Source organism: Ranitomeya variabilis, chromosome 5, assembly GCF_051348905.1.
Source record: "Ranitomeya variabilis isolate aRanVar5 chromosome 5, aRanVar5.hap1, whole genome shotgun sequence".
In the NCBI taxonomy this organism is placed as follows: Eukaryota; Metazoa; Chordata; class Amphibia; order Anura; family Dendrobatidae; genus Ranitomeya; species Ranitomeya variabilis.
In genome coordinates, this window is record NC_135236.1 from 675,836,293 (window position 1) to 675,851,143 (window position 14,851).

General features: G+C 41.6%; 1 protein-coding gene across 1 annotated transcript in view; it reads right to left on the bottom strand.

The window, feature by feature from the left end:
• The window catches only part of LOC143777016 (glucose-fructose oxidoreductase domain-containing protein 1), a 26,293-nt gene continuing 11,442 nt past the window's right edge, over positions 1-14,851 (bottom strand). The window contains exon 2 of the mRNA XM_077266907.1: positions 1-3,937. Within this exon, the coding sequence (XP_077123022.1) occupies positions 3,018-3,937 (920 nt within the window). The 3' untranslated portion in view covers positions 1-3,017. The remainder of the gene's footprint in view (positions 3,938-14,851) is intronic.

The window sequence follows — 14,851 nt, forward strand, 5'->3', positions numbered from 1 at the left end:
GCCAATTTATGCTTTATTAGCCATTTAAAGACAGGCTGGGATTTACTTACTTACATAAAAGATCAGAGTTAAAAAAAATTCCGACCTGTTTTCACACAGTGTGAATTAATCCGAACTTTATTTTACGTTTCGATGATGAACCTTATTCTAAATATTAGCGAGATAACTAGGATATTGCCTCTACCACAGGGTCTCTACAAGTCACTACATGAGGGCCTCCATGAGTACGTGACTCGCATGCATATGCCCGAAGCCAATCCACACCAACGAGTAGGAAGTTACAAGATGGAAGGAATCCACTATACATGAAGGTTTAGGTAGAAAATGCGTCTAGCCATGTACTGAACACATCTGCTGCCTTATGTCAAGTATGTGGGCGAACCTTCAGGGCCCGGATTGGCCTCATCAGCCACCTCCGGACCCATAACTACTAGTTCTCTTCTAACCCTGAAGCCATGGTCATCTTCGACTACGAAGGACGAACATCAGATTTAAATAAACTGTCCCGTTTTTTCCCAAGTGCGGAAAACCACTTAAAACAGTGATCACCAACCTGCTGCGAAACTACAACGAGGCATCATGAAATTCCTTTATTATTCCTCCAGGAAATTTATGACTAAGAGACAAGTGGGTGTTGCCATCTCGCTTGATTGGACGGTGTAGGGACATACTCCCAAATTGTGAACCCCAATTTTTTTATATATATTTCCGTGAGGAATATCATGAATTAAATAATGTAGAAATCTAAGAAACGATGCACCAGAATGTTTTTTTTCTGGGGGAAAACAAGTATTTCAGTTCTTTCTCGTGCAGTTCTAAAATAGGGACTTTTCTTAAGAGTTAACACTTATTTGGTACTTCGCTTCGGCATCTGATACAAACAGACTATTCATAGGGTAGACCAGCAATAGGTGTGGAGAAAATGGAAATAAGGATCACTTGAGCTACATTACATTATTGAAACGTGGCATGGACGAGTTTTTAACAGCGTTATGATGGCCGCAAACTATTCTGTGAAGACGTTTCTGGAAAGCTATCAGAAGCCATAAAGGCTATGGACACCTTTGCACAGATTTTTTTTATTGATCATTTGCATCTTAAACCAAAAAATTGGTAACTTTATAAATAATTATTAAAAATGTCCTAATATTCTTCTGCTGTTCTGTCTGAGTAACTCCTTCACCTAGATGGTTATCCTGCTGCTTCCTAAATAGATGACGGCACGCTGCTCTTGATTGTTACACCTCTCTGTGCTTTCCTTCTTTCAATGTTATACATTAGACCAACGCGGGTCAAACGTGCCAATTTCAATAGAACAACCGAGGACCGCAATCAGGCAGTTGGACTTTAGCATATCTGATTCTTATGTTCTCACAGAAAATAAGCCTTCATTAGAGTTACCTAGCCGACCCATACAGAACACATGCACACTTGGCCAAGTTGAGGGAGGTTGGGAGCAGAACGCAAAGCTGTCAACCAAAGAAGCGTTTGGCAAATAGATATCTAATGTGTATGGCCAGGCAAAGACTCTTACCATTTTTCTGCTGTAGAGGTTGCATAACTTCTTCCAATAGCTGGCTATTCTGCTGCTTCCAAAAGAGCACACTGCTATTGACAGTGGCAACGCTCTCTGTCTCCCTTCTCGCAGCGTTAAGCTAGTCATAAATATAAGATTAATGTGGGTTGAACACACCAATTTTGACAGGACAACAAAATAAGGACATCTCTGTTTTTCTCCAAGACATAGGAAATTCGAACTGCCCGATTCTTTTTTTTCAAGGAACATAACCTGACATCAAAGGTGTTTGTTAGCATCTTATTTCCCTCTCTCTATACAGAACACATGCACCCTTGGCCACATCGTGGTAGGGTTGGAGGAGGATGCTAAGCTGTCAACCAAACAAGTTTCAGCAGACAGGTATCTAATGTGCCTGGCCTGCCAAAGACTAACCATTTTTATGCTGTAGAGGTTGTTTATCTCCTTCGACTAGCTGGTTATCCTGCTGTTTCCTAGACAGCACACTGCTTGCTCTCAGCTGTGGAAACTCTCGGAAGCACCTTATCTTCCTCTCTCATGCACACATGGCCAAGCTGAATAAGATTGGGGAAAGGAGATACAGCTGTCAATCAAACATGTGTATGGCAAGCCTGAAAGATAGAGGAGAGAGGGTGAGGAGAAGTGAAAAAAGCATCCAAGTGTTCAGAGAGGGCAGTTCACAGACTGTACTGTATCAGATAGAGATAAAAGCACACAATGCAGACTTTGCAGGGAAAAATCAGTCCAGGAATGAAGCTGTACTGATACATGAGAGCTTCTGAAGACAGACCTCACATGCAGCATGCAATACTTTGAAGGACACAACCAAAGGAGAAAAGTCCGAAACCAAGAACAAGAGGTAAACTGAATTTTAAAGGGTATTGGAATCTCTGAAAGAATGAAGAGGAGTCAAAAATTAAGTGCAACTGACGTTAACCACTAACTTATGCACAAACTATTTCTTCTATGTCAAGGGTGTCCATGGCCTTTAATAGTACACAACGTATACTATAATACAGTACAATTTGATAACGCAGTTGCTATGGCTGAACACATCCTAATCAGTAGACTACATACAAAAACACAGCAATTCAAGTGAGAATTGTATGCAATGTGTTTCGAAAAGTAAGCCATAGCCAAGACGCCTCGTATACAAGACACAGACGACAACTTCGAGCATTTAGTATGGAGCTGGCGTTCACATTCACAATCGCCACGAAAATGATGACATTTCTAGAACTCACAGGCCGAGGATGTGACGTCCTAATGGATATTTATCCCGCACTTAAATACATTCTGAACAGTGTTCACAGTTTTTCTGTTCTCGAAAGAGAAAATTTTACTCTTCTTCGATAACAGCAGTAATAGAAAGATGCATAAGTTATACCATAGACCTGTACCATCTGCCTGGGTACAGAAATGCCCTTTTGAGCAGCATATATATACACAAATGCTAACATTTCCCCATCTGGAGGGGCCGCTAACAGTACAAGGACATGCGGCTTCTGCGCATCGCTTCGCTTATTAAGTAGGCCGGGCTTAATTCTGGCTCCTCCGTCATAATTACTATGTTCTGCCATTCACACGTCAGGTTCGATTGTTTTATCGCATCAACTACGCAAAGAGCATAGAGGCAATCATCGAAGGTGGCCGCCATGGTCAACGGCCTGCCGTCCCATGTTCTCCTGTCTTCCTGGTCTTCGAACGCCTGCCGCACAGCCTGTACCATTTTAATAGTCCCTCTAAGGTACGGGGAAGGGATGTCGCTAAAAGCCTTTTCAGGCAAGAGGGAATTACTGACGGGTGTGGAGTCTTTTAAAAGCAATTCTCGTTCGGAAGAAGTATTATTCTGTCCGTACAGATCCGTCCCCATGACAATCAGTCTACCGGAGGATCCGACCACTGTTACGTGTTGTTTGAACTCTCCGGGTACGTTAAAGTTGAGGGTCACCGTACAGCACACTCCACCTTCGAGGACCATCTGAAATGTACAGAAGTCGTCACTGGTTATCTGCCGGATTCCTTTTATGTGGTCTGTCTGCTTGACGAAAGTTTTCAGAAGTCCGTGGACCTTCACTGCTTTCTGGTTGGTTAAGAAAGTCAAGAGGTCGATGATGTAGCTGCCCACAGAATGCAGCCCACCACCGCCCATCAGGTCGTCACAGCTCCAGTTGTATTTCTTGCCCAGTAGACTCCCACCATGGACTTGGACCTCGCACACTTGAAGTTCCCCCACATATCCTTCTTGTATCAGCTGCTTCATCTTCACAAAAGCGGGAAGAAACCTCAAGACATTTCCCATGATGCTCATGAGCTTGGGATAATAGTGAGCCGCCGACATCATACGAAATGCGTCGAGAGGTGTTGCTGTTCTATCGCAGATAACGTTCTTACCGATGCCTGCAGGAGAAGAAGACAAGAATTAGATATCTATACCATTACAGAAAAAATAGTCTTTCTTAAGTTTCTAGAAAATAAAAACTCAATACCGATACCAGAAAGAGAAAACTAATAAGTGCAAATTGAGAATATCTTATATTTCAAGACGTCCGTCCATCACTGGTTTCAAATCCAACCCCTTAGTTTAGTCAGAAATACCCAACTGATAGATTGTTGTCCAAATCCAGACCGGTGGTCCAGATTAACAGACCCCCCCGAAGACCTGCCACCATACATGCTTTGGAAAAGGACATTGTTACCTCCAGAGTATTCACTCGAATAACAGACCAGGTCTTGACGATACCCAGAGCCAGGGCATTCTGTATAGATCTTCTTTTAGGTCTAAAATTCTAAATACATTTTAGGGGTCTGAGATAATTTTAGGAGTGTATTCTGGGGTATGAGGTGGTGTGGAGTCTGAATTATTATTAAGGGTTTGGTCTAGAATCTGTCTAATTTTAGGGGGTCTGGTCAGGGTTATGGTTCATTTTAGAGGTCTAGTTTAGGGCCTGAATACATTTTAAGGGTCTGTTAGAGATAGTAACAGGGAAGGAGATTGTACTTAAATAGTGGGAGTATGAAAAAGGGGAATATAGCCAGTGTTCTGGGAGGGCAAATCACACAGGCTGATCTCCATCATAGCGTAGGTAGGGAGGAGAGCACACATGGCAGACTATTCAAGGTGAGGGAGGAGTAAATTACATACACTTTGGCATTGATGCTTTTCAACTGATCTGGAGCCTGATTAACTTTAGGGCTTTGGTTTAGGGCAGTGTTTCTCAACTCCGGTCCTCAAGACCCACCAACAGGTCAAGTTTTCAGGATTTCCTTAGTATTGAACAGGTGATAATTTCATCACCTGCTCAAGCATTAATTCCATCACCTATGCAATAGTAAGGAAATCCTGAAAATATGACCTGTTGGTGGGTCTTGAGGACTGGAGTTCAGAAACACTGGTTTAGGGTCTCATTAATTTTAGGGGTCTGGTCTGCATTCTGACAATTTTAGGGGTCTTTTTTAGGGCTTGATTAATTTTAGAGATTACATAGAGATAGCAACAGGGAAAGGAAAGAAGACTGTACTTAGCAGGTAAAAGCGTAGAAAATAGGAAAAGCATCTAAATACTCAGGGAGGGCAGATCACACAGCCTCATCAGATAGTGTAGATAGGGAAGAAAGCACAAATAGAAGACTCTTCAGAGGGCGAAGAAAGAAGTGACTCGCACCTTAGCATCAGTGACTTTCACATGATCTTGTTGCTGATTAATATTGTTTGGTCAAGGGTATGATTAATATAAGTAGTCTAGTCTGGGTTATTATTAATTTTAGAATTGAAGTTTGTGACCTGATTATTTTAGGGGTCTGTTGCTGATAATATCAGGGAAGAGGATGACGATTGTACTAGGCAAATGAGAGTGTGGAACAGGGGAAAGCATCCAAGTATTCAGTGAGGGCAGAAAAGAAAAGCTAGTCTGCATTATAGTGTAGATAGGGAGATAACACATGGTAGACTCTTCCAGGGTGTGAGGGGGAAATAATACTTTATACATCAGTACCTTTCAGCTGGTCCAGTGTCCTATAAATATTAACGATCTGGTCTAGTGTCTGATTTAATATAGTGGTCTGGTTTTAATTGATTTTAGAGGTCTGACCACTTAAAGGGGTCTAGTTTAAGGGCTGATTAACTTTAGGGGACTGGTCTGGGGTCTGATTAATTTCAAGGTTCTGGATTGTAGTCTATATAATTTTAAAGGTCTTTTTTGGAGTCTGATAAGCTTTATAGTGTGGGGGATATGAGGCAACTTTAGTGGTCTGGAGTGTGAAATAATTTCAGCAATGTGTTGTGATTGATGATGGATTTTAGGATTCTGGTCTGAATGACGTCTAATGTTGGGGCCAGGTCTGATTTTTTTTTTTTTACTAGCAATGAATAGTAAATAATACTTCAAATTTTGTGAAGCGTTGAAAAATATATGCCATCTTTACTGACGGAGCTCTATCCTTACCGCAGACCCCCCAAAAAATCTCCTTACTAAAACTTAGTTGAGTACCTCTACTACATGGTATGACACTATATTTTAGGAAACGATTAGAGACACAAATTTTTCACAATTGGTCTCTATAACACACGCCCAGAGGTTTCTGGAAATTAAATACATACAGGAATTTGCTTCAGAAATTTGAAATAACATCTGACAATGCGGAGTTCTTGCCAAAAATACACTGAGTCAATGACTCGGACACCACGAATAATACTCAGACATATTTTTTTTTGTGAAAAAGTTTAATACAGTCATTAAAGGTTATTATTGTCTTAGTGGTCATTCATTAAAAATCCACCAAACTATTCTTAGTAGATTCATAAAAAAGTACCCAGCATTACACTGTGACCACTCATATAGTCCCAGTTCCAACCCGAAATCCTGGCGGTCAGATGTGGGGATTACTTCACTACTTATTTACCTAACATACCAAAAATACATCGGCACCCATTAATCAAAACCGTCTATTTTCGGTCTTGATGAGGGATCATGCTGGAGTCTTTTAAAATGTGGGCACAGTATTCCAGATGAGGCTTGACCAAGGAGGAGTAGAGGGGGATAATGACTTCACGTGATCCAGACTCTATGCTTCTCTTAATACATCCTAGAACTGTGTTTGCTTTTTTGCTCCTGCATCACACTGTTGACTCATGTGCAGTCTGTGATCTATTAGTATACCCAAGTCTTTTTCATACGTGCTGTTGCTTTGTTCTATTCCTCCCATTCTATAGATGTAATTTTCATCAGAACCTCCTGATTCATTAAGAGGCGAACACGAAAGTGGCATGAAAACGCCAACAGTTGTAATTGTTTTGCGCATTTTCTAACCTATTTACACCAGAATTCTGGCATAATTGCTTTGAGGAATCATGGCTACAATTAGATTTGGAACAAAAGACACAGGTCCACCTTGTCCAACCTATAATTCTAACTCGATGATCCAGAAGAAGGCCAACCTCTCTTAAGTAAGATACCATAATTGCCCCATATTAGGGGAAAAAATTCTAATATCGCTGAGCAAATCCCAGAACAACGTTTTATCTGTAAAAATGTAGCACTCATAACCTTTTATATATTTTTTTTTCAAGAAGGCATCAAGACTACTCCAGAAGATGATGAATGAAATCGACTATCATGTGGTAGAAAGTTTCATTAATTTCACTGCTCTTACAGTAAAGAATCCCTGTCTGCGATGATGGTGAAACCCTTCAGCTAGATGTTGAACATTCTCCATTATCATTGCTGCAATCTAAGGTATAAAAAAAATCATTCTGTACATCTAGGCTTTAGGTTTGGAGTATGCAGAAGATTTCAGGGGCTCTTCTAGAAAACTGAAAAATGTTTGCGAGGGTTGTTATTTTCGATGATTAATTCTATCTGTTGTCCTTAGCTGACATATATCATAAAATCACCTCCATCCCTAGTCCTGTTTCGAGGCTCTTTATTACGTCAGACATTGACTTACAGGGTAACTACCTATATATTTAGACCCAGTTTTATATGGGGTCATATCAGTTGCAGACACTCCTTGAGATCAGCACAGGCAAAATATAAATAGTTACTCGAAAAATACACTGCTGCTCGGGGACCTCCCGGAAAACTCCGCCGGCCGTACTAAATTCTTCCGCAATCAATTAGTACAATCTTTCAGCAAAGATGATGAATGAGAATCCAAGAGAATTTCAGAACCATTAGCAACAAACTGAATATTGATGCTTGCTGCATATTTTATACGATGGCCTCTATTCCCGTGATCGCTCTATTAACGGAGTCGTGGGCGCAGTACCGGAGTCTTGGCGTATTATTAGGCTGAATGCACTTTCTTTAATTTTTTTGTACAAATACACCAAATAAACACAAGGCGATTCCCATGTCCGATGGTTAGAACCACTGACGGACCAGTTTATCGGTCACTAGTCCGAGGATCCTTGGGCATTTTTTAAGGGGTATTGTGAAAATGGACATTTAAGGCATGCTCGCAAAGATTAATGTCTTATAGACGCAAGTGTCATCTCTGGGACCAGCAGCTAAGTTGACAACAGGATCTGCAAAGTGAGGTGGCCATTGAGGCTGAATTTGATGAAGAGGAGATTGGATAATTCTAATTGACTGTGCGGTGTGTATGTGCATCCATCTCCATGTTGAATATGGAAGATATATGGATGTCATACAAACATATCTCACGTGTCTCTATTTTTTAATTCTTCTTTGACCTAGGGAATAGATTTTAATAAAAAAAAATACTATTAACTGGATATTAGTCCCCAACATGTATTTCCGAGAGAAGATAGGATGTGGCACCAATTCACCATTCCCCTTTTTTCGGCCACTTCCCCTCTGAGCCTCTTTCACGCCACCTCCTTTTATGCCTGTGTATGCTACAGTGAAGGATTTGGTGTGTACACAGGAGATTTGCCAGTTTTTCCGTGGGTTCGGAAGGTCTCCTCTATTTTACCAAGCCCCCTAGATATTCTGAGAGAGTTGGCAAGTATGATGTATAGCATTTTACCAGTATATATCTTTTTTTTTTTCAGCAAAATGTTGGCTGAAACCAATAGGGTTGCTTGAACACTGGTGGTATTCAATTGTATAAGGATCCAACAGCGTATGAAAAAACACCATAATGCAAGCATTAACAGTTTACAAACAGTTATATCCTCCTCCTATAGCAGATTACTCCTTTAGTAGCCACTGTATCTTCCTCCTCTAGCACAGTGTCTTCATTCTCTAGTAGTTTACTCCTTTCTTGTGAGCGCACAAGCTCTATCTTGCTTCATGCGCCCTAAACTTCATTCACTTTGATGCCTAATGGCCTAGCGATTTGGTTTCAAATTCGTGCAGTCATTGGACATCACGATGAGTGGAGTCTTGAATACATGTAGCATGACACAGATCGCGCAATCAATCACTCTTACAAGTGGCTTTATCTTCTGCCTCTTCTTACAAATTAACCTTTTACAAGCAGCTGTGTCCTCCTCTAACTGAATAACCCTTTACAAGCAGCTGTGTCCTCCTCTAACTGAATAACCCTTTACAAGCAGCTGTGTCCTCCTCAAACCAATTAACCCTTTAGAAGCTAATTGACCCATTACAAACAGCGGTGTCCTCCTGAAGCCAAATCATCCCTTTACAAGCAGCTATGTCCTCCGCTTCCTCTAGCTGATTAAGCCTTTACAGGCAGCTGTATTCGCCACCACTAGCTGGGCTGAATAATACACCGAAAAATCTAATGAGATGGCTGATATTTGACAATTTTCTGTATAAAGTAAACTTCAAGGCCCTGTTTAAAGACAAAAGTATATTTAGTTTGATTTTTCCATTGCTGATGCATCCATTTGCCTAGTCTGAGAACACTTTTTAATCGGCTTATGAGAAAAATAGGTAAATTGGTTCTCCCATTGTGTTCTATGCAAAATCTGGAAATTGACCAACCTTGATGATGACATTTGTCACTTTTGACTGGGCAAGTGGCCAACTTTACAGTCACAATTTTCCTCTTGTAGGACTCACTAAGCAGACACTAAGAGTAACTAAGCCTATTTTGGTGGACGTAATATTAATATTTTTGTATCATCCTTTTTGCTTTGGGAACCCACTATAATAACGTGTAGTATTATAAAACTGCATATATAGTACGTGGTTAAATTGCTCATGCAACTCTTAGTATTTTTTTTTAAGTTTGATTGTTTTATGGTAGTTTTAGAAGCTTTTAGGAAGAAATGTATTTGCGACACTTTCCCCTACATTATTTTTTCAATCAATTTTATTAACTTTTATAACAAGAAGCTCATTTTGTAGAGTGACTTTCCTGACATTTCTGCGCTTTTCCGGTCTTGATTACTTTCAGGAAGTTGCTTTGTTCTCAACTTAACAAACCATTTCCACTTTTTTCTGCCGGCCACTTTACAGTTTAGTAAGGGAGAAATACTTTCTCCTGCCTGAAGCTCATCCTCCTCCCCAGATAAAGAAATCTCCTTACTTCTGGCAGAAAGTTTTTTTATAGCTGGCGAACCAACGCTCATCTTTCCTCCATACTGAAGACCTTCCAGCTCTGATGAGCCGTCATGAATGGGGAGGGTCGAGCAAGCCGCTGCCCAACTTATATAGTAGCGGCTTATTTCTGGGAAGAAAAGCGTAGAGCGATTGAATTTAAGCTGCCTCATCCTCCTTTGTCCAAATGTCATCTGTCATGGAAGAGTCTGGAGGTCTCATGAACATTTGATGGTTGTCTGATCCTAAGGGCTCAGCCAATTTAAAGGATTATTACCACAACTAAAAATTATCACCAAAGACTTATCTGGTAGCGGTTTATCTGCCTGGGGAAGAAAAGGTTCAAGCGATTGAATCCAAGCTGCCTGATCCTTCTTTGTCCCAATATCACCTGTCGGTGAAGAGACGAGAGGTCCCATAAACATTTGACGGTTGTGAGATCCTGACGAAAACTAAGGGAACCGTCACACAGTGCCATTTTCATCGCTACGACGGCACGATTTGTGACGTTCTAGCGATATCGTTACGATATCGTTGTGTCTGACACGCTACTGCGATCCGGATCCCCCGCTGAGAATCGTACGTCGTAGCAGATCGTTTGAAACTTTCTTTCGTCGTCTAGTGTCCCGCTGTGGCGGCATGATTGCATCGTGTGACACAGGTTGTATACGATGTGCGCACAGTAACCAACGGCTTCTACATCGCAAATACGTCATGAAATTATCGCTCCAGCGCCGTGTATTGCAACGTGTGACCGCAGTCTACGACGCTGGAGCGATAATCATACGACGCTGCAACGTCACGAATCATGCCGTCGTAGCGATGAAAATGGCACTGTGTGACGGTACCCTAAGGGTTCAGACAATTTAAAGGATTATTACTATCCCTAAAAATTATCACCAAAGACTTATCTGGTAGCGGTTTATCTGCCTGGGGAAGAAAAGGATAGAGGGGTTGAATTCAAGCTGCCTGATCCTTCTTTGCCCCAATATCACCTGTTGGTGAAGAGTTGGAAAGTCCCATAAACATTTGACGGTTGTGAGATCCTGACGAAAACTAAGGGTTCAGCCAATTTAAGCAATTATTCCCATCTCTAAAAATTATCCCTAACGAAAAATGATCCCTTCCCTCATCTACCTGGGGAACAAACGGATCTGGTAAATTCAAACTGCCTGATCCCTAGAAGTTATCACCTGTCCAAAGGATAAAAGTAAAGGTGGTTGTTCCACCACCAAGTCCTCCACAAACCTTCGGAATGGATCTTTGAAATTACCCATCAGAATGGAGTGCTGGTCGCACATTTGCACCATTGCTTCGCTCATTCTTTATGGGACTAGTGGAGATAACGCTCTGTCCATTGTAATGGGGGATTTTAGAGCACAGTTCTAAGGATCTATGTTTTTTTTTAAGAAAAAGAAACTCTCCAAATCCATGATAAAACTCCTCAAAAACTCTAAGACTCAGCAAAAAGGTTTTGTACACTCACCCTTAGAGAAGCAAACTGCTACCTGTGCCCTTAGGATACCCAACAATTACACGCAAATCTTTCTCAGTTCGCAATCCAAGTACAAGGTTAATCAGAAGCAGCGCCCCCCACTGCACAATTCCGGTAACTATTCGTGGAGTCTTTACCATTTAGCTCGGAGGATGTGTCTTAATCCTGACACACAAATTATACTGACAAGAAGGTTTTTTATGTAGGACTCGCCTTTCCAGAAATTCCTGTTGCGCACCGCTCAGGGGGACACACACCCTGCGGTGTAGGCCGAGCAGAATGTATATCAAGATGCAAACATTTGTACATCGATTAACAAACAGATGTTCGACGTCTACCTTAAAGGGGAACTGTAAAATGACACCCTACATTCCGAAATTGAGAAATGATGCCACCTTTTAAAATACAATCAGGCCCTATTGTAGTTCAGGACAGAATTTATGGGGTTAGATCATAAAAAGTCCCCCTGCTGTGACCTCCAGAAATCAGCTTTAATCTCTGCGGAAGCCTGACAGTAGAGGTGCTCAGTTTTCCTGCACTGCCCCCACAGGAGAAATTAAGTATTACATTTTTTTCCATTTATATCTATGGGATGCTGTCACGGGGTTTACCGCGGAGCACTGTCACGTTACATGTCAAAAACCTTGGCAGTGAGGTAAAGATGCATTACTCTGATTTGGAGAACGCTGTATATCTGTGCTCGCATGAATAAAGTTATTTCAGTTAAAGGGGTTGTATAGTGGTAACTTATAGTTGGGGGTCCGACCGCTGCGACCCACACAAGGGCACTTTTCCCTGTCAGAATGGAGCAGCAGTGTGTTAGCTAGCTCGACTACTGCTCCATTTATTTCATACAGAGCTGCACCAGCAATTTGACCCCCAACGAACACTAAGTTATCAACTCTTTCGTTGACAAGTGATAACTTATATTCACTGGGCAACCAATTTAATCATGGGTACATTTTCTGCGAGACGCAATTAGGTGTTTGTGGTCGGCACAGAACAATATTCTTGTGTTTACCCGACGTTCTTCTGATCAGTTTAACACACACATTAGATAGATACGTGGTACCTGGTACTAGAGTCACCGCTCTTCACAGCTGCAGAGCTAGTAAGGTTGGACTTAGGCCAAGGTCAGGACTTTCCTTTATAGCATAAGTGTACATGTATTTACACAGAGAAACATACGTGAAGATTAAAGCTCCGATCAGCCAGGACATTACTACCACCTACCTAATACTATCTAGCTCGCCATCTCTGACCCACTGAGCAGTGGACTCCACCAGACCTCCAAAAGAGTCCCCCATTATCTGGCCCCGGCTCATCTATCGATCTCCTGAATGCCAAATATCTTAATTCGGAAAGTAAAAACTTTGATCATACACAACTGATTATGGAAAATAGTGGACATCTTCTGGGACCAGGTTTGGCATAGTTCCACTTCTTTATATAAACCTTTTAAATATGAAACCCAATTATTTAGGCCTTGGATGTACCATGAATGACTAAGCACAAGGCACATTATTAGTAGTTGTCTCCCGGCTGTACAAATGCCATACTTGGAATATTTCTCCTCAATGCCATCATCATTTTTCCCGTCAATTATAAGGAATGTAAACCAGGGTAATGAAACGATCCTACAAGTTCCTTCATTTCTGTGAGCCGTCATGCTGGATCTATGGGCCTGCGCTGCAGATCTACAAAGCGGGAGGCCGACAGCTCGTAATGAATATTAATGTCAGTTCCTGTCTTGTAGAGTGTGAGCATCGATGACGCAAGTCCTAATGTCTCGGCTCAGAAGGCTTCTCTTCGTCATCGCATCTTAGAAGGCTCAAATATCTAGTCCTGTCTGAGCTGCCACCTCTCCAGATAGAACTCAAAAAAAGAAAAACGCACCACCAAGAACCATAAGTAAAGTTAAAAAATATACAACTTTATTAGGAAACATTAATAAAATGTAAAATAACAAGGGATATAACAGAGGTTAGCCAGACCATGTGAGGAGGCACAGGAAAAACCAGGCAGAGAGCAGGCAAATAATAGTACAAATTAGTGGAGTTGCTCCAAAGTGTGTCTTACTAATAGAAATACAGCCCACCGTCCCCTACGCGCGTTTCGGCGCTCAAGCCTTCTTCCGGGGGCTTGAGCGCCGAAACGTGCGTAGGGGACGGTGGACTACACAGGGCTCCAGGCGGTAGCAGGTAATTCAGCATGACTGCTTAATACTAAGTGTATTCTGTTGGGTGGCGTAGTCAGAGGTGGTTTACCGCCCCTTTGTTGCCGTTGCTTGTCTCTGTGGTGTGCGCCTAGATTCTGGGTTGTATTTCTATTAGTAAGACACACTTTGGAGCAACTCCACTAATTTGTACTATTATTTGCCTGCTCTCTGCCTGGTTTTTCTTGTGCCTCCTCACATGGTCTGGCTAACCTCTGTTATATCCCTTGTTATTTTACATTTTATTAATGTTTCCTAATAAAGTTGTATATTTTTTAACTTTACTTATGGTTCTTGGTGGTGCGTTTTTCTTTTTTTGAGTTCTGCTTACTTTTGCACTGAACCTTATCCTTATTGTCTCCACATTTCTGTGATGTGGATTTAGGCCTTGTGCTCATAGGCTCTACACCTCTCCAGATAGTAGGCACCTGGGATAGATGCGGGCCCCACTACGGGACAATCACTTTTTTAGCAAAAATCTTCAATGTCCCTTAATCAGGTTTCGGGCTCTTTTTCTTTACACCTTTCCAGGCATCCTTTCATGAGAACTGGTGCCCAGATCTTTGCATTTCCCATACATGTCCACATCTATGGTTTGCAAGGTGGAAATATTTCATCTCTATCCTGCAAGTCAACGCACGACGTAACAATATTCCACTGGCCTTAGAAGCAGCTGATTGACGTAAGAAAAACAGAAGGAAACAGGCTAGAACCTGTCTGATATATAACGACCGTCAATTTACACCGTAAATGTGTAACTGTCAACAAGTTGCTGCTGGATCAAGGTTCGTCTGACTAAATGTGACCCCTTACAAAAGTGGTGAAACCTCAAGAGAAAAATACATTGAGTGCAGAGAAACCAAATTCTTCCTGGCTTCATTGTTGACCTCTCCAAGACGAAATATCTGATAATAGGAGTTTACTTTTTTTTCTTAACGGCCATCAGAGTGTCCTCAAGTCATGGTGACTTGACGGATGAATGATCTGTAGGAAGATCGATCTTGTGCAAGCCTAGATAGGTCCACCAGGGTCTTCTCCACCGTTATCTTGATAGTATCAAGCCATCAGGTTTCTGTTCTTCCTCTTTGCCTTGTTCCTTCTATTCCTCTGACTACGATGTCCTTCTCCACTGAC